This window comes from Staurois parvus, unplaced genomic scaffold, assembly GCF_062004578.1.
Source record: "Staurois parvus isolate SC_StPar_1 unplaced genomic scaffold, SC_StPar_1.0 ptg000282l, whole genome shotgun sequence".
Lineage (NCBI taxonomy): Eukaryota > Metazoa > Chordata > Amphibia > Anura > Ranidae > Staurois > Staurois parvus.
Genome location: NW_028318078.1, coordinates 8533072 through 8554306, shown reverse-complemented (window position 1 = coordinate 8554306; position 21235 = coordinate 8533072). Strand labels below are relative to the sequence as shown.

Here is a 21235-nt window from a genome sequence, read left to right as displayed (position 1 = left end):
CAGCACCCTATGACAAAAAATGGAACACACCAGCAGTGTGAGGAGACCTGAAAGTGGCACATGGCAGAGTGTGGCGATGGAGACAGCAGCAATGGGAGGCCGTACAGGGACCCATGAGAGACTCTGGACCTGGCAGCAGCATGAGGAGGCGGTATAGGGGCCCATGGCAGATTAGGGGCCTGGCAGCAGCTATGGGAGGCCCGTAATCTGCCAGCACCCTATGTCAAAAAATTCAACACACCAGCAGTGTGAGGAGACCTGAAAGTGGCACATGGCAGAGTGTGGCGATGGAGACAGCAGCAATGGGAGGCCGTACAGGGACCCATGAGAGACTCTGGACCTGGCAGCAGCATGAGGAGGCGGTATAGGGGCCCATGGCAGATTAGGGGCCTGGCAGCAGCTATGGGAGGCCCGTAATCTGCCAGCACCCTATGTCAAAAAATTCAACACACCAGCAGTGTGAGGAGACCTGAAAGTGGCACATGGCAGAGTGTGGCGATGGAGACAGCAGCAATGGGAGGCCGTACAGGGACCCATGAGAGACTGTGGACCTGGCAGCAGCATGAGGAGGCGGTATAGGGGCCCATGGCAGATTAGGGGCCTGGCAGCAGCTATAGGAGGCCCGTAATCTGCCAGCACCCTATGTCAAAAAATTGAACACACCAGCAGTGTGAGGAGACCTGAAAGTGGCACATGGCATGAGACACTGTGGACCTGGCAGCAGCATGAGGAGGCGGTACAGGGGCCCATGGCAGATTAGGGGCCTGGCAGCAGCTATGGGAGGCCCGTAATCTGCCAGCACCCTATGTCAAAAAATTGAACACACCAGCAGTGTGTGAGGAGACCTGAAAGTGGCACATGGCAGAGTGTGGCGATGGAGACAGCAGCAATGGGAGGCCGTACAGGGACCCATGACAGACTCTGGACTTGGCAGCAGCATGAGGAGGCGGTACAGGGGCCCATGGCAGATTAGGGGCCTGGCAGCAGCTATGGGAGGCCCGTAATCTGCCAGCACCCTATGTCAAAAAATTGAACACACCAGCAGTGTGTGAGGAGACCTGAACGTGGCACATGGCAGAGTGTGGCGATGGAGACAGCAGCAATGGGAGGCCGTACAGGGACCCATGACAGACTCTGGACTTGGCAGCAGCATGAGGAGGCGGTACAGGGGCCCATGGCAGATTAGGGGCCTGGCAGCAGCTGTGGGAGGCCCGTAATCTGCCAGCACCCTATGTCAAAAAATTCAACACACCAGCAGTGTGAGGAGACCTGAAAGTGGCACATGGCAGAGTGTGGCGATGGAGACAGCAGCAATGGGAGGCCGTACAGGGACCCATGACAGACTCTGGACCTGGCAGCAGCATGAGGAGGCGGTATAGGGGCCCATGGCAGATTAGGGGCCTGGCAGCAGCTATAGGAGGCCCGTAATCTGCCAGCACCCTATGTCAAAAAATTGAACACACCAGCAGTGTGAGGAGACCTGAAAGTGGCACATGGCATGAGACACTGTGGACCTGGCAGCAGCATGAGGAGGCGGTACAGGGACCCATGGCAGATTAGGGGCCTGGCAGCAGCTATAGGAGGCCCGTAATCTGCCAGCACCCTGTGACAAAAAATGGAACACACCAGCAGTGTGAGGAGACCTGAAAGTGGCACATGGCAGAGTGTGGCGATGGAGACAGCAGAAATGGGAGGCCGTACAGGGACCCATGACAGACTCTGGACCTGGCAGCAGCATGAGGAGGCGGTATAGGGGCCCATGGCAGATTAGGGGCCTGGCAGCAGCTATGGGAGGCCCGTAATCTGCCAGCACCCTATGTCAAAAAATTGAACACACCAGCAGTGTGTGAGGAGACCTGAAAGTGGCACATGGCAGAGTGTGGCGATGGAGACAGTAGCAATGGGAGGCCGTACAGGGACCCATGACAGACTCTGGACCTGGCAGCAGCATGAGGAGGCGGTATAGGGGCCCATGGCAGATTAGGGGCCTGGCAGCAGCTATAGGAGGCCCGTAATCTGCCAGCACCCTATGTCAAAAAATTGAACACACCAGCAGTGTGAGGAGACCTGAAAGTGGCACATGGCATGAGACACTGTGGACCTGGCAGCAGCATGAGGAGGCGGTACAGGGGCCCATGGCAGATTAGGGGCCTGGCAGCAGCTATGGGAGGCCCGTAATCTGCCAGCACCCTATGACAAAAAATGGAACACACCAGCAGTGTGAGGAGACCTGAAAGTGGCACATGGCAGAGTGTGGCGATGGAGACAGCAGCAATGGGAGGCCGTACAGGGACCCATGAGAGACTCTGGACCTGGCAGCAGCATGAGGAGGCGGTACAGGGGCCCATGGCAGATTAGGGGCCTGGCAGCAGCTATGGGAGGCCCGTATTCTGCCAGCACCCTATGTCAAAAAATTGAACACACCAGCAGTGTGTGAGGAGACCTGAAAGTGGCACATGGCAGAGTGTGGCGATGGAGACAGCAGCAATGGGAGGCCGTACAGGGACCCATGAGAGACTGTGGACCTGGCAGCAGCATGAGGAGGCGGTATAGGGGCCCATGGCAGATTAGGGGCCTGGCAGCAGCTATAGGAGGCCCGTAATCTGCCAGCACCCTATGTCAAAAAATTGAACACACCAGCAGTGTGAGGAGACCTGAAAGTGGCACATGGCATGAGACACTGTGGACCTGGCAGCAGCATGAGGAGGCGGTACAGGGGCCCATGGCAGATTAGGGGCCTGGCAGCAGCTATGGGAGGCCCGTAATCTGCCAGCACCCTATGTCAAAAAATTGAACACACCAGCAGTGTGTGAGGAGACCTGAAAGTGGCACATGGCAGAGTGTGGCGATGGAGACAGCAGCAATGGGAGGCCGTACAGGGACCCATGACAGACTCTGGACTTGGCAGCAGCATGAGGAGGCGGTACAGGGGCCCATGGCAGATTAGGGGCCTGGCAGCAGCTATGGGAGGCCCGTAATCTGCCAGCACCCTATGTCAAAAAATTGAACACACCAGCAGTGTGTGAGGAGACCTGAACGTGGCACATGGCAGAGTGTGGCGATGGAGACAGCAGCAATGGGAGGCCGTACAGGGACCCATGACAGACTCTGGACTTGGCAGCAGCATGAGGAGGCGGTACAGGGGCCCATGGCAGATTAGGGGCCTGGCAGCAGCTGTGGGAGGCCCGTAATCTGCCAGCACCCTATGTCAAAAAATTCAACACACCAGCAGTGTGAGGAGACCTGAAAGTGGCACATGGCAGAGTGTGGCGATGGAGACAGCAGCAATGGGAGGCCGTACAGGGACCCATGACAGACTCTGGACCTGGCAGCAGCATGAGGAGGCGGTATAGGGGCCCATGGCAGATTAGGGGCCTGGCAGCAGCTATAGGAGGCCCGTAATCTGCCAGCACCCTATGTCAAAAAATTGAACACACCAGCAGTGTGAGGAGACCTGAAAGTGGCACATGGCAGAGTGTGGCGATGGAGACAGCAGAAATGGGAGGCCGTACAGGGACCCATGACAGACTCTGGACCTGGCAGCAGCATGAGGAGGCGGTATAGGGGCCCATGGCAGATTAGGGGCCTGGCAGCAGCTATAGGAGGCCCGTAATCTGCCAGCACCCTATGTCAAAAAATTGAACACACCAGCAGTGTGTGAGGAGACCTGAAAGTGGCACATGGCAGAGTGTGGCGATGGAGACAGTAGCAATGGGAGGCCGTACAGGGACCCATGACAGACTCTGGACCTGGCAGCAGCATGAGGAGGCGGTATAGGGGCCCATGGCAGATTAGGGGCCTGGCAGCAGCTATAGGAGGCCCGTAATCTGCCAGCACCCTATGTCAAAAAATTGAACACACCAGCAGTGTGTGAGGAGACCTGAAAGTGGCACATGGCAGAGTGTGGCGATGGAGACAGTAGCAATGGGAGGCCGTACAGGGACCCATGACAGACTCTGGACCTGGCAGCAGCATGAGGAGGCGGTATAGGGGCCCATGGCAGATTAGGGGCCTGGCAGCAGCTATAGGAGGCCCGTAATCTGCCAGCACCCTATGTCAAAAAATTGAACACACCAGCAGTGTGAGGAGACCTGAAAGTGGCACATGGCATGAGACACTGTGGACCTGGCAGCAGCATGAGGAGGCGGTACAGGGGCCCATGGCAGATTAGGGGCCTGGCAGCAGCTATGGGAGGCCCGTAATCTGCCAGCACCCTATGTCAAAAAATTGAACACACCAGCAGTGTGTGAGGAGACCTGAAAGTGGCACATGGCAGAGTGTGGCGATGGAGACAGCAGCAATGGGAGGCCGTACAGGGACCCATGACAGACTCTGGACTTGGCAGCAGCATGAGGAGGCGGTACAGGGGCCCATGGCAGATTAGGGGCCTGGCAGCAGCTATGGGAGGCCCGTAATCTGCCAGCACCCTATGTCAAAAAATTGAACACACCAGCAGTGTGTGAGGAGACCTGAACGTGGCACATGGCAGAGTGTGGCGATGGAGACAGCAGCAATGGGAGGCCGTACAGGGACCCATGACAGACTCTGGACTTGGCAGCAGCATGAGGAGGCGGTACAGGGGCCCATGGCAGATTAGGGGCCTGGCAGCAGCTGTGGGAGGCCCGTAATCTGCCAGCACTCTATGTCAAAAAATTCAACACACCAGCAGTGTGAGGAGACCTGAAAGTGGCACATGGCAGAGTGTGGCGATGGAGACAGCAGCAATGGGAGGCCGTACAGGGACCCATGACAGACTCTGGACCTGGCAGCAGCATGAGGAGGCGGTATAGGGGCCCATGGCAGATTAGGGGCCTGGCAGCAGCTATAGGAGGCCCGTAATCTGCCAGCACCCTGTGACAAAAAATGGAACACACCAGCAGTGTGAGGAGACCTGAAAGTGGCACATGGCAGAGTGTGGCGATGGAGACAGCAGAAATGGGAGGCCGTACAGGGACCCATGACAGACTCTGGACCTGGCAGCAGCATGAGGAGGCGGTATAGGGGCCCATGGCAGATTAGGGGCCTGGCAGCAGCTATGGGAGGCCCGTAATCTGCCAGCACCCTATGTCAAAAAATTGAACACACCAGCAGTGTGTGAGGAGACCTGAAAGTGGCACATGGCAGAGTGTGGCGATGGAGACAGTAGCAATGGGAGGCCGTACAGGGACCCATGACAGACTCTGGACCTGGCAGCAGCATGAGGAGGCGGTATAGGGGCCCATGGCAGATTAGGGGCCTGGCAGCAGCTATAGGAGGCCCGTAATCTGCCAGCACCCTATGTCAAAAAATTTAACACACCAGCAGTGTGAGGAGACCTGAAAGTGGCACATGGCATGAGACACTGTGGACCTGGCAGCAGCATGAGGAGGCGGTACAGGGGCCCATGGCAGATTAGGGGCCTGGCAGCAGCTATGGGAGGCCCGTAATCTGCCAGCACCCTATGACAAATAATGGAACACACCAGCAGTGTGAGGAGACCTGAAAGTGGCACATGGCAGAGTGTGGCGATGGAGACAGCAGCAATGGGAGGCCGTACAGGGACCCATGAGAGACTCTGGACCTGGCAGCAGCATGAGGAGGCGGTACAGGGGCCCATGGCAGATTAGGGGCCTGGCAGCAGCTATGGGAGGCCCGTATTCTGCCAGCACCCTATGTCAAAAAATTGAACACACCAGCAGTGTGTGAGGAGACCTGAAAGTGGCACATGGCAGAGTGTGGCGATGGAGACAGCAGCAATGGGAGGCCGTACAGGGACCCATGACAGACTCTGGACTTGGCAGCAGCATGAGGAGGCGGTATAGGGGCCCATGGCAGATTAGGGGCCTGGCAGCAGCTATGGGAGGCCCGTAATCTGCCAGCACCCTATGTCAAAAAATTGAACACACCAGCAGTGTGTGAGGAGACCTGAAAGTGGCACATGGCAGAGTGTGGCGATGGAGACAGTAGCAATGGGAGGCCGTACAGGGACCCATGACAGACTCTGGACCTGGCAGCAGCATGAGGAGGCGGTACAGGGGCCCATTGCAGATTAGGGGCCTGGCAGCAGCTAAGGGAGGCCCGTAATCTGCCAGCACCCTATGACAAAAAATGGAACACACCAGCAGTGTGAGTAGACCTGAAAGTGGCACATGGCAGGGGCATGATTCATGGCGGATTTAATCAGTTGTGTCAGGAACTGGTGGTTTGAAATCCAGACTAATCCACGCCTGATTCATTTTCACAAACGTGAGTCTCTCCACACTTTGGGTGGACAGTCGTGTCCTCCGCGGAGTTACAATACCTCCTGCCGCACTAAACACGCGTTCCGATGCCACGCTACTGGCCGGGCATGACAGCCTTTCAAGGGCAAATTCAGCTAGTTGGGGCCAAAGGTCAAGTTTCGTTGCCCAGTAGTCAAGGGGATTGTCTACCTCGGTTAGCAGGGTGCTGTCCAAGTAGGCCCAAGCCTGTTGTTTGAGGTCCTGCTCCAGGTCCACCTGATGCTGCTGCTGCTGCGGCTGGTTAGTAGTTTCCTCACTGCGCTGGTGAAGAAAGCTACTCATCATCGACTGCAGACTGAGGCAGCCGCTGCTGGTGGAGCTACCACTGCTCCTACCACCCCACCCCTCCCCTGCTGCCATGGCAGCGGAACGAGAGCGCACAGGGCCCACAGTGTCTGAGGATGGACGTTGGCGCACAAAGGCAGAGACCAACTGACTACATAGGTGGTTTTTATAGTACGTTATTTTGGCCTCCCTCTCAGCAGGTGTGAAAAAAGCCACCATTTTTGAACGGTAGCGAGGGTCCAACAAGGTGGACAGCCAAAAGTCATCCCTCTGTCTGATGGTTATTATTCGGCTGTCGCTACGCAAGCAACCGAGCATGCTATGGGCCATTTGTGCCAAGGAATGCGAGGGACTCCCTGTCTCCATCTCCACAGCATACTGCCACGGTGCATCTGGGTCCTCTGTCTCCTCCTCCTCTACCAGATGCTCCTGCTCCTCCACTCCTGTCCGCTGAGTGGAAAAACCACCCATTTCACTCAATAATTCCTGAGCACAAATGTCCTCCTTTACCTCCTCCTCTTCTTCCTGTCCTGCCCCCACATGGGTCATGTGGCGTTGAGATCTGTGCGCCACGTCTACCGCACCCTGACCAGCCATTGTTAACAGCATTTGTTCCAGGACGTGCAACAGAGGAATGACGTCGTTCATCCCATAGTCCTGGCGACTCACGAATAGCGTGGCCTCCTCAAAGGGCCTGAGCAAGCGGCAGGTGTCACGCATGAGCTGCCAATGGCTGACATCGAAGTTACACAGGGGAGTACCTTTATCCGCTTGTAACATCAGGAAATCGGTGATGGCCTTTCGCTGTTCGTAAAGGTGGTCTAACATGTGTAGGGTTGAATTTCACCTTGTTGCAACGTCGCAGATCAGGCGATGCTGTGGAATTCCGTTCTGCCGCTGCAGCTCAAGGAGGGTGTGCTTTGTGGTGTAGGAATGGCTGAAATGCATGCAAAGTTTACGTGACATTTTAAGGATGTCTTGCAGTGGGATGGTGGATTTTAGGAACCGCTTGACAACCAGATTGAACACGTGAGCCATGCATGGCGCATGGCACAACCTTCCTTGACGCAGAGCAGACACCATGTTCTTTCCGTTGTCGGTCAACATGGTTCCGATTTTGAGTTTGCGCGGAGACAGCCATCTGTCGATTTCTCTGTTCATTACACTGAGAAGTTCCTCCCCTGTGTGACTACGTTCGCCAAGGCATACCAGGTGCAGCACAGCGTGACACCGTTGCGCCCTGCACATGTGATATGCCGGTCGGGTAATGGGACTTGGCACGGGGGTGGCGGCTGAGGACACGAAGGAAGAAGAGGTGGTAGAGGCGGACATCTTTTGTGGACCAAGGACGTGCAAACGTGGAGGCAAAAGCGGCGTGACCTGTCCAAGTTGCTGGTGCGGCTGTGACGGCACCACGTTCACCCAGTGGGCCGTAAATGACATGTACTGTCCCTGATCGTAGTTACAGCTCCACACGTCGGCGCTGCCGTGCACTTTGGCAGAGACCGACATGCTTAAAGACTGGCCCACCATCTCTTCTACATGTGAATGCAGGGCTGGCACTGCCTTTTTGGCGAAGAAATGACGGCTTGGCACTCTCCACCGCGGCGCGGCACAAGCCATCATTTCTCGGAAAGGTGCTGAGTCCACCACTTGGAAAGGGAGGGACTGCAGCACCAGCAACTTGGACAGGAGGACGTTCAGCTTTTGCACCGTCGGGTGCGTGCTCGCAAACTGTTGTCTCTTGGAAACGGATTCCAAGAAAGACTGCTGACGGAATCCGTGAACAGGAGTAGCAGGAGAAGGAGCATCTGAACGAGCGGAAGATGGCAACGAGCGACAACTCCCCTCAGCAGAGGTGTTGGAGCCTTGACTGGCTGATAGAGGGCGATTGACGTCGGGTGACGGAGCAAGTAACGGAGCGGGTGATGGAGCGGGGGCTGGGGCGGGCAGAACCGCCGTATCTTTATCACGGTTTTCCCAGGCCACCAAATGGCGACGCTGCATATGCTGCCGCAACGCTGTAGTCCCAACATGGGCCCCCTGGCCACGCTTGACTTTCTGGCCACATAGTCAACATACGGCTACGTTTACTTCCTCGGGCGGCTTGACAAAAAATTGCCACACCGCCGAGTAGGAAACTTTGCCCCCGATACTCCTCACTGGCTGACTGCTGCTTCCTCCGTGCACACCGGCACCACTACTGGCCGTGGTGGTAGGCTGCAGTGGAGCTGGTGCTGTACTCCGTGGCCGTTTGCCTCCACTGATACTGCTGCGACCCTGCTGCTTCCTGGGCAACCCACCGACTGTTTTGCTCGCTGCCAAGCTGTCACCCTCTTCTCCTGATGATGCGGAAGCAATAGCCTGATGACGACGAGGCTGCCAAGTGCGATCAGCCTCCTCATCATCAATTAGGGTCTCCGTCCGCCTCACTACTAGCCCCCTCGGCTGCGTGTGGGTCAGGAGACAGACCTGTCTCTAGACCGGCTACCGAGCCACTCTCCTCGACACTACTTCTTCGCCTGGCTGCTGAAGAGGCGGATGTCTCCCCCCGTTCCTGACCGCCCTCTGTTTGCTCTTCCTCACTGTACAGTGGGGCTGAGCCCACAGCATGCGATACTTCGCTTGGTGAGGGAACACCAAAGGACAGGGGCAGGTAGAGGACACGTGATTTCAGTGGGCTTGGTCCCGGGCCATGCCAACTAACGGTTGTGTCTGACGTACCCACCGACCGTTGGCTGTAGGTGTCAGAGGTGACCTGGGAAGAGGAAGACGACCGAGCCAACCAATCGATGACGGCAGGGTTGTCGGTGGAGACACGACCGCTGGATGACACCGGGAGCACTGGCCTCTGGCTGCGAATAGTGCTGCCTCGACCCCTTCCTCTGCTGCCACGTCTGCTCGCTCCTAAAACATTGCCTCCTCTGCCACTCCTCTGCATGTTGTCTGACATACTCTTTAATTAAACGATTCTGTGTCCCTGAGTAACAATTCTGTGTCTGTCCCTGAGTAACAATTCTGTGTCCCTGAGTAACGTTTCTGTGGCCCTAAGTAACAGTTCTGTGGCCCTCAGTAACAATTCTGTGTCCCTCAGTAACAATTCTGTGTCCCTCAGTAACAATTCTGTGTCTGTCCCTGAGTAACAATTCTGTGTCCCTGAGTAACAATTCTGTGTCCCTGAGTAACAATTCTGTGTCCCTCAGTAACAATTCTGTGTCCCTGAGTAACAATTCTGTGTCCCTGAGTAACAATTCTGTGTCCCTCAGTAACAATTCTGTGTCCCTCAGTAACAATTCTGTGTCCCTGAGTAACAATTCTGTGTCTGTCCCTGAGTAACAATTCTGTGTCCCTAAGTAACGTTTCTGTGGCCCTAAGTAACGGTTCTGTGTCCCTCAGTAACAAATCTGTGTCCCTCAGTAACAATTCTGTGTCCCTCAGTAACAATTCTGTGTCTGTCTCTGAGTAACAATTCTGTGTCTGTCCCTGAGTAACAATTCTGTGTCCCTCAGTAACAATTCTGTGTCCCTGAGTAACAATTCTGTGTCCCTGAGTAACAATTCTGTGTCCCTCAGTAACAATTCTGTGTCCCTCAGTAACAATTCTGTGTCCCTGAGTAACAATTCTGTGTCCCTAAGTAACGTTTCTGTGGCCCTAAGTAACGGTTCTGTGGCCCTCAGTAACAAATCTGTGTCCCTCAGTAACAATTCTGTGTCTGTCCCTGAGTAACAATTCTGTGTCCCTAAGTAACGTTTCTGTGTCCCTAAGTAACGTTTCTGTGGCCCTAAGTAACGATTCTGTGGCCCTAAGTAACGTTTCTGTAGCCCTAAGTAACGTTTCTGTGGCCCTAAGTAACGTTTCTGTGGCCCTAAGTAACAGTTCTGTGGCCCTCAGTAACAGTTCTGTGGCCCTCAGTAACAATTCTGTGTCCCTCAGTTACAATTCTGTGTCTGTCCCTGAGTAACAATTCTGTGTCCCTAAGTAACGTTTCTGTGTCCCTAAGTAACGTTTCTGTGGCACTAAGTAACGTTTCTGTGGCCCTAAGTAACGATTCTGTGGCCCTAAGTAACGTTTCTGTAGCCCTAAGTAACGTTTCTGTGGCCCTAAGTAACGTTTCTGTGGCCCTAAGTAACAGTTCTGTGGCCCTCAGTAACAGTTCTGTGGCCCTCAGTAAAAATTCTGTGTCCCTCAGTAACAATTATGTGTCTGTCCCTGAGTAACAATTCTGTGTCCCTAAGTAACGTTTCCGTGGCCCTAAGTAACGGTTCTGTGGCCCTCAATAACAATTCTGTGTCTGTCCCTAAGTAACAATTCTGTGGCCCTAAGTAACGTTTCTGTGGCCTTAAGTAACGATTCTGTGGCCCTCAGTAACAAATCTGTGTCCCTCACTAACAATTCTGTGTCTGTCCCTAAGTAACAATTCTGTGGCCCTAAGTAACGATTCTGTGGCCCTCAGTAACAATTCTGTGTCTGTCCCTAAGTAACAATTCTGTGGCCCTAAGTAACGTTTCTGTGGCCCTAAGTAACGATTCTGTGGCCCTCAGTAACAAATCTGTGTCCCTCAGTAACAATTCTGTGTCTGTCCCTAAGTAACAATTCTGTGGCCCTAAGTAACGATTCTGTGGCCCTCAGTAACAAATCTGTGTCCCTCAGTAACAATTCTGTGTCTGTCCCTAAGTAACAATTCTGTGGCCCTAAGTAACGTTTCTGTGGCCCTAAGTAACGATTCTGTGGCCCTCAGTAACAATTCTGTATCCCTCAGTAACAATTCTGTCTGTCCCTGAGTAACAATTCTGTGTCCCTAAGTAACGTTTCTGTGGCCCTAACTAACGATTCTGTGGCCCTAAGTAAACGTTTCTGTGGCCCTATGTAACGTTTCTATGGCCCTAAGTAACGATTCTGTGGCCCTAACTAACGTTTCTCTGTCCCTAACTCTCTCCCTGCATACAGCCAGGTCTGCCTCTGTTGAATGACTGGAGGCAAATGGAGAATTCTAAAATGGCCGCCATTTATAGCTCGACCATTACACTGTGCTGGCTGGCTGGCTGCTGATTGGCTAATGCGATCACATGTCATGAATGAATGCATTATGGGTCAGCGCGCCTTGTCTGCGCGCCTTCCCAGACATCCCCGCTCCGTCGCCGCACATGTCGTCGCCATTTTAGGAAATTTTCCTAATATTCGAAACGAATTCCACTTCGCCTACTTCGATTCGCTCATCTCTAGAGATGACTCTTCTGGCTGCAAAAGTCACAGAACCGTCAGGGTGGAGTGTGATGGGATCAGTCAAGGAAATGACACATTTTGAAAATTCTCAGGTGCTCCCATCTAAGAAATTAGTTATTTTAGTGATCTAGTTTCATTGTAGAGGGAGAGGCCATAACAAATGAGAGTGTCTGATATTGGTTTTAAGGTTACTTTTTCTATGAAGACTTTTACAGGAAGTAAGTCTCTGATACAGGGGATGAAGGTTCTTGCTGATGGGATTGAAAATGTCTGATTTTCACATAGGCATGAGGGCTTTGCATGGCCAGGCAACATGCATTTTCTTCGCATCTCCACACGCACAGAGTCAGTAATACAGTCCTTGAGCTGATTTTTAGTTGTTTTTATTAAGGTGTTAACAACTTGGATGGGGTCTTGGGGTATATGGGATACGTCACTGTCACTCGTGACTTCCTCTGGGCACGTCACGAGTGACAGTGACGTAACGCGTAGGCACGTTAGCACGTCATTTCCGGTACGCGGTGACGCACTTTCGGCGCCAGCCACCATCTTCGTATACCCAGGAAGTCCTTCGTTTTACATGCAGTACACCCACAGATTGGAAAAAGAAGATTGTGGATATATGTGAGTGGTGTTGTACTTTATCTTTTACCATTAAAGTGTTTGGCTTTAAATACTACACTTAGAGGATTCCTTTCTTTCTGCTCACTTGGTTGGTGAGCGATTGTTCTCCAGAAGTTTCTGATCGGGGGTAATGGAAGTCCCCTAAAGGGATCCCCAACGTGAAGAGAAGTGTTTACTGCCAGGGGATAAGGATCCAGGGTGATCCTGAAAGCTGTTTGGCCCTTAGGGGTCGCATTAAGGAGGTGAGGAGGCAATCTAGCCTTAGGAGGTGAAGAGGTGCTGGTGCACTGAATGTGAACACATTTTTTTTGCATTTTTTTGCACTTTGTTTACACATTGCATGGACTTATTATTATCCGTTTTTTTGGGGACTATTTAGTTTGTTTGAGTTTTTTGAGTAGTATACTAAGTGTGGTCACAATATTGCACTTGGAGCACTGTTATATGTATGTGTTTTATACTATATGGTAGTTATTATTAAGGTATTATATAAATATCTCTCTTTTTTTGATTATGTGGGCACAAATATGATATAATTATTATTGAGTGGCACTTGGACAGATATTTCACTTAATTATTTTGAATATTTTTTGTGACACTAATGCATGTGAGCACATTTGTTGTTATATATATTATCGTTTTGAGCGCTGCACTATTTTAATTATTATTATGACAGGAATGTGACATTCTATGACTTAGAATCTTGTGACTGTGTGTTATTAAGAAATTTTGTTATCTCTAAAGTTGGTCAGTTGTATATTTGTACCCAGTTGTCTATCCTTCCAGTATACCACATCCAATCAGAGGTGAAATTACTGTATACCAAATCTGCCTGAATCTGCCCTAGAAACTAGCAGAGATATAAATCCAGGACGAAGCTCAGCTGGGGGAAATGGTAGAGATGAGCAGCACATGCAGCTGAAAAAGTGTATTGATAATTTGAACAAAGGATGTACTTAATTTGAACATGTTGTTTCACATAGACGGCTTAGGAAAAATATCCAAGAGATTTCACAGTAAAAGGCTAAAGATGGTCTTGCATCCATGGTATTGCAAATACCACTAAAGATACTGGTATGGCACAACAACAAATCAAAATGCAGCATTGTGAATTCGATTTTTAGGAGCTACTACTACAAATGTTCTTAAGACATCATCACAATGGGTGTATTAAGTATACATTAATTAAAGAGATCAAAGATCAAAGAATGTGGTGTTCAGATGTACATTGTAAGGTACAGAAAGGGGATTCAAAAGTACATAGAATTCAACAAGATGTACAGAATGGAGCATTCAGAAGTATGTCACAGCACACAAAAAAGGGCATTCAGAAGCATATACTGTAGGGTATAACGTGACTTACAAAGTGAAGCATTCAGAAGTATGTAAAGTGCAACATACTGTACAAAGTGATAAGTTCAGAAGTATGTAAAGTACAATATGGCATATAAAGTGGGGCAATCAAAAGTGCAATACGGCATACAACGTGGAGCATTCAGTTCTATGTAAAAGAAAACATGGTATACAAAGTAGGGTGGTAGGGACTAAACTGTAAGCTGAGGTCATACATTTAGTTCAAGAGATTTGACATGTCCGTTAGAACCATTCTTCACATCATTTGATCCTGCTACTATTATAACTTCACCTCTGACTGCAGGCATAGTAAACAACATTCTTATTCCTCACCTCCCCTTTCTATAACTCTACATGTTTTCCTTTAGCATGTTCTTTTAGTTTCTCTGGAGTACACTTTTGTGGACTTTCCGAATGGTCAGGTAATGGTTAATTGAAAGTATTTTAGCCATACAGTAATGTGGGTGGGCTTTCAACCTGGAAACTGTCACTGAGATTCAGTCTGCAAAATCTCTCACGTTTGAAATGTGTAAGCGTCAGGTTCATGGTGATGGGAACATGGCTGGAGATAGTATTAGACTCTATGGTTTTTGTGCAAAGCTTTGGTAAATCTTGTTGGGTAGTAGATATTAGCCAATATGATTAGTTTGTTAGCTATTTTGCCCTTCATACAGAAGAAGTGGCCTTCCGGGTCTGTGATTTCTTCCTCTAAGGTGAACTTAATCATTTTAAAAAGAGGATGGAAACACGTTTCAGTTTACTATGAGGTTTTGCGGCATGAAAAATTGTGAAATATGTAAGGTTCTATTTTCTAGGAAGGGCTTCCTTCATAAAGTGCGTCTGTTAAAGAAACACAGTTTGTGTACAGTAAAACAGAAAAAGAGAGGCGCCTCTAAGTGTGGACTTACAATATCTGTTTATTGCACACAATAAAAAGCCACTTACAAGAGAGTGGTGGACTAGAAACGCATCTAAGTACGTCCAGGGGAGATCGCCACAGTGTATCTGTCTGTATACTGCCGTATTGATGCAGATCATCTGTCGCTCATCCAGGCTGACCCGGCAAGATGGTGAAAACCTGGAATTGAGGGCTGAGGAGCACGTGGAATGCATGCCAGTGTAATGATGTCACTGGGCATCGTGATGCGACGTGTTTCTTGAGCATACGCACTGGAGATCACAACACAGGCGCACTCCTTTGTCAAGCTGACGAAAGGGGACTAGTAATCTCTATTTCTCTAACACTGGGATCGACTGTGGATTGGTTTTAAAGGGACAAGAACTAAATTTACCACAATGAGTTATACCGAAAATGCCATGAATGGCAAATTTAGTTCTTGTCCCTTTAAGAACAATCCACGGCCAATCCCAGTTTTAGATAAACAGAGATTACTAGTCCCCTTCCATCAGCTTGACAAAGGAGTGCTGTGATCTCCAGTGCACATGCTCAAGAAACACGTTACATCACAACGCCCAGTGGCGTCATTATGCCGGCACGCATTCCATGTGCGCCTTAGCCCTCAATTCCGTGTTTCCACCATCTTGCCAGCTCAGCCTGGATGGGTGAGAGAATCTGCAGCAATATGGTAGTATACAGATGGTTACACTTTGGGGATCTCCTCTGGACGGACTTAGATGTGCTTTTACTTCACCACTCACTTGTAAGTGGCTTTTTATTGTGTGAAATAAACAGAGATTGTATGTCTACACTTAGAGGTGCCTCTCTTTTTCTATTTTACATGCTATCCTGGAACAAGCTTCTATCCAGACTAAGACTGCCTGAGGTAGGTGGACGCTACCTTATGCGTATACTGTAAGACTGTATTAGGAGCACTACTACTTGCATAATTTAGCAGCAATGTTTTCTTATATCATTGAGTATATGTCCCCCTTGCAGTCTTTATTTACTTGGGAGGCTCCAATCCATATATGCCAATATTTTGCCTCATCTTTTATCGCCTACATTCCATATATATTTCTTTTTGCAAGTTTAGTGTAACTATGCCTATTCTCAGCTTTTGCGCGTGGTATTTCTCTTGTTGTAGTTTGTGTACAGTGTTTATGCAACTTGCCCAGTGACCTTCTCCCCAGTATGTTCATACTCCCTACTTTCAAAGAAAGTCAAGTTCTGTTGTCTTGATTCAGTAAGGCCAACATAGTAAGGGGTTACCCTATAACCAGCTGTGTCCAAATTAAAAGGGTCTTAGGGATACATTTGCAACCACAAGTTAGGTGAAGGGCCATATCTAAATCAGCCATTTTGTGTTTGCATTTTTAATAGGAGGCTGGGGGGTGGCTATTAGCAAGATGGATGGAAGGGATGTGCTGGAAGCCAGGGACAAGGTGGGTAGAAAAAGTGCTCTACCAGCTGAGGGGGTAAGGTTGATGCAAGTCATGTACTGTGAGTTGGGGGGGGGGGATGGGGGGAGGATGAAAGGAATGAACTGTGAACTGAAGGGTGAGTTGGGTATCAGGAATGCACTGGGGGTGAGGTGGGTGGAAGGGATGTGCTGGGAGCTGGGGGTAAGGTGGGTGGAAGAAGTGCAGGTTAGGGGGGAGGGGAAATGGGTGGAATGTGTTGTGAGACCGTGGACAAGGAGAGTGCAAGGGATGCACTGGGAGCTAAAAGGCGTGGTGTGTTGAAGGGATGTACTGGGTGCAGGGTGGGTCGAAGGGATGCACTTGGAAAGAGGCTGGTGGAAGGAATGCACTGAAAGCTGAATGGGTGAGATGAGCGGGAAGCATGAACTGTGACCTGAAGGTGATGCTGGTGGGTGAAATGCACTGTGACCTATGGTGGAGGCTGGTGGGAGGCATGTACTGTGGCCTTAGTTGGAGATGAATGGGAAGCATACACTATGACCTGGGGGTCTAGGTGGGTGGAAGGTCTATAAAGTCTCTGTTCAGGCAGAAGTCTTGCTGAATGATTCCAACTCTCCTTCCTTCTTTACTAGGAAAGATATGAACTTTTTAACTGGTTTTCCAGAAAGTATAACGATGCTACTGATCTATTAAATTGGAGAGTTAATAATGCTTTGCATTACCAATATATACTGTATCTACATTCTGTAGTGAATGTTTGTTTATTTCTAATATTGGACATAATGTTTTAAAGTATACAGTGCATAGTCCCATAGGTAGCAACACACGATAGCCAAAAGCAGACATGGGAAGGCCTTGAAAAAAAAGAAAAATTGGGAAAAAATGTATTCCAATATTTCCAAAGCCGTTCTTTGTTTTGAAAACAAACTAAAAAAAAAGGAGTATTAAATATGTTCTTTTACAATGATAAATAATATATCTATGACATGGTATTCAAACTTTATATAGTAACATGAACACTATAATGAAAGATGTGTGAGGCTTTGTGTAAAGTCTTACATTATTGCAAGTACTCTCAGCTGAAGACAAGCAAATCCTGGAATACAGTTCAAGTAACACTGTACTTCTCAATGCAGTTCTCAAACAAAAGAATGCATTTATTTCACTAACTGGCACTGTAAGGGGAAAGACACCAGTTTAGTATGCTTGTGGGCTCCATCTTGTACCTTAGGAGGTACAAGATGGAGCCCACAAGCATACTAAACTGGTGTCTTTCCCCTTACAGTGCCAGTTAGTGAAATAAATGCATTCTTTTGTTTGAGAACTGCATTGAGTTGGGTTATTGTTGGGATACAGCAGATGATAGTTTCTGTCCTCCTCTCAGGCCTTAATTGACAGGTAAGAGGGTATATTTGTCTGACAAATTAGTTTATCTTTATAACCTTTAAATGATTCCTATTAATTTTCTCCACCATCACAGCATAATGTTTACCTATAATCTGGTCATTTAATTGGATTTTCTTTTCCTCTTCCCAGTAAAATGTTGAGACCAACATCTATAGTTTGGAAACATTTCCACAGTGCAATTTCTGCTATGAGAAGAAACATTCTTTTCCAAATACAACAAGGATGACAAAACACATCCTTGTATGACAGAGGTGCCCTAAATACATTAAAAATACTTTATGGAATGAAATGATGAGCACCATAACGAAAGTGCAAGTAGCTTTTCCCTCCAGAGTTCTTATTCCAAAACTCTTTCTGCTGTCTCTAGATCATCACAAATTTTGAAACACAAGTTTAGTTTATTTACTGAATAAGCTGTATTTTTATTTCAAGCACAATACTTTTATATACACTGCATTTCACATTCCTAGTGTAACAAAATGACTTTAAATGTGTAAAACTACTCCATGCTGATTTTTTTTTTAATTTTTCCAAAAAGTTAAATTTTTCCAGAAACAAAAAGGGAAAAAATGTTTTTTTTCTCATGGCTTCAAAATTTCTGGAAATTTTACATCTCTAACCAAAAGTAAGTGCACATTTGTGCATAAGAATCTTACTTTTATGCAGATCAGTATGAGTGAATTGGATCCTACCTCTTAATTTGTCGAGCTCTGGACAGGCTGAACAGATATAGGGGAGAAAGTCTGACACCCTCTATCTCTGCTTAGGTGAAATTAGCTTGAAAAACAAAAATATACCTTTTTTCTTCTTTATTCAGAGGGTGTATGTTTTTGTTTTTGGTTGTATTTAGGGCTGTGTTGTACTAGCAGCTCTGTTGAGAATTCAGCAGTGACAGAAAATGTAGTAAGGACACATACCTGATGTCACTCCCTTGCTGGCTTTAGCAGCAAGGTATTGCTCTATCACAGCCAAAACACTGCAAAATCTAACTTTGAGGTAAAAAAGCATTGCCTCACTTCTCCAGCCAAAGAGTTATTTACTAGGTTGATGTGCCCTCCAAAGTATAGTTTAGTTTTTTTTATAGTGCTCTTCGTATTTTTTTTCTGTGTAAAAAAATATAACAATAATGAGACAAATGACAATCCATTTTTTGTACAAGAACAGTTCCAAGATAGACGAAGGGGCTTCTGTAACGCTTAGAAGCTAGTTAAAATCCAATGTTTCCTTACAACCACTAATAAGACACCTTAATTTCACCTTCCTGATGCACTGCAGCGCATTTTATTTAAAAGCCTCATACACACTGGGTGTCAAAAGGCCACTTTTACGGGCGTTTGACTTTTGTTTTCTTCCTTTAAGCACCTCTCTATGTAAGCCTTGCACACATAGGCGTTTACAGGCATTTAGTGGCAAAAAAAACCCATTACTTGCACATTCAGGAGAGGAGCATTTCAGTAGAAAAAACACCCAACGAGCTTAAATGTGTGTAAACGTGCCTAGATGTGTTAGTGCTTGACCGTTTATTGATTTGATTGGCAAGAATATTAATTTATTCTGACTACTGAAATGAATGAACGCCCAAATGCCTGAAGTATCTAAATGAGTTTGCAAACTCTGCTTTTCTCCTGCCAGGAAAAAAGGTGTTCAAAAGGGTTGGGCAAATGCCCAGTGTGCATGAAGCCAAATAGTGAATTCTAGACAAAATCTTCCAATTGTTGACAATTTGCCAGGAAAGTGAAAACTCCTAGTTTCATCCATCCTTGCTTAAAACCATTAAGCCTAGTACACACTATGAGAAAATTGTATAAACGATCATACAATTTTCCCCAAAGATGCATATCATGATGTACTGTAACTGAGAATGGTATTAACTTGTACGAAAATTCTCGTAGGCAAGTGTAGCTATGTATAAGCATAGTAGATGAGGAAGTAATGTAGTGTAGGGTCGTTCTTTGCTTCCGATCATGCATGCTTTTTTTTTTTGTTCGGTTATTTCATAATTTATATATAAAGAAAAAGATGCCATTAAAGACTGGGTGTAATCACCCCTTCATAAATATTCCCCGACTCACCAAAGTATAAGGTGTGGATTCTTAAACCAAAAAACATATGAATAAATGTTAGCAGTTGACAAGAGCAAAACCTGCTATAAAGTGAAAGTGGTGCATTACAAATCCTAAGCTGAGTAATAATCACTTAATTAGTGCATGCAACTTGTATTTATTAAGATCACATCGATCATAAAAAGGTAGACATTATATCATGGTGAACATATGTCATTCATAAAAATAAAATAAAAAAATAAAAACAAAAAACAAAAAAAGTTCTGCGTTTTCCACTTAGCTGCATATGTGACAAATAAGCCAGATAAAATAGGTAAAGACTACTTCTGTATTCATTATGGAAAGTCCATGTAGAAAAATCCAGGTATATGTAAATCTTCCAATTTTAAATCTGTATCTTTGATCTTAGGATCCTAAGATCTTAGGATTTGTAATGCACCACTTTATAGCAGCTCTTGTCAACTGCTAACATTTATTCATATTTCATAAGTTTACTGTATATATTGAACAAAAATCAGATGTTGTGTTCATGTATTATAAAAATTTTCTAGCTTGCATGTTCTGATTTTTTTGTCCAAGCAGTCAGAATCGGCTGTTGAAAGCACTAATAACGAACAGATCATCATTCCTCATAAGGAAATTTTGTAAGATATTCTTATTCTTTAGACTGCGGAAAATGCTACTTATCTCTTATTGCAAATGTTGCAAAGAGAGATAGGGGGGCCTTTGCACCCTGATTATATGTCAAACAAGTAAGAAGATCTGACAACATTGTGTTGACTCATGGAAGGTAAATATTTGGGAAATTAGGAATATTACATGTTTTAACATTTGTTTCCTAACTCCTTTAAACTCACAGGCATGATGAAAGGATGAGCGTCCAAAGCAGGATTGTTTGCATAAAGCCTGGTTCTTTGGAAAGAGTGCCTTTTTTAATGACCCCTTTAAGGCACCCCTGACATGGGAGGACATCAGATTTTCAGGAATGTTGTCAGTCCTCAGCAAAATTCCATAGTATTTGCAAAGCTGGAAAGTAAACATTGCAGAGTACAATTGCCACAAAGTAAATATTTCAACTTAATCATTTGCAAAATCAGAATTCCTTATATGCATACATGTTCAACAGCAGCTACCAAATTTGTTACAGGAAAGGTTATCTTTAACAAAAATGCATGTAAATCCAGATATAAATTCAATGGAAGTTTTTCATCTTTATCACTTTTTCATTCTAGATTGCCAATGGGTATTTTGTGCACTACTTTGCACCACCAAAGTTGAGTGGAGTGCCAAAAAATGTTGTTTATGTAATTGACAAAAGTGGGTCCATGTATGGTAGAAAAATTGAACAGGTAAGATTATTCTAATTTATTATAAAGTAATTTTGCAACTTATGTATCTCACATCAGTTTTAAAGTTTAATGACTTACATTTTAATGTGGTAGTAAACTCTTCTTTAATACTTTTACATACAGGTAAGTTTATAATAAAGCTTACCTGTAGGTAAAATAAATATCTCCTAAATGTGCACCATTTAGGAGATATTAACTCTTTTTGATAGCTGGTGCATGCGCTCCGAAGGAATAACATACCCGAGCACTGTGCTGTGGCGCAGGGAGCGGGCATGTGTGGGACTGGCATCATCGCTGCTCGACCAGTCAGACAGCCAAAGCTCATTAACCGGGTAGGAAGGCCAGGTGA

At 47.4% G+C, this 21235-nt stretch overlaps 1 protein-coding gene across 1 annotated transcript in view; it reads left to right on the top strand.

Moving 5' to 3' along the window:
* Positions 1-21235, top strand: part of LOC149458639 (inter-alpha-trypsin inhibitor heavy chain H3-like) — a 263380-nt gene that overhangs the window by 46980 nt on the left and 195165 nt on the right. The window contains exon 8 of the mRNA XM_089681994.1: positions 20770-20886. Within this exon, the coding sequence (XP_089538120.1) occupies positions 20770-20886 (117 nt within the window). The remainder of the gene's footprint in view (positions 1-20769; positions 20887-21235) is intronic.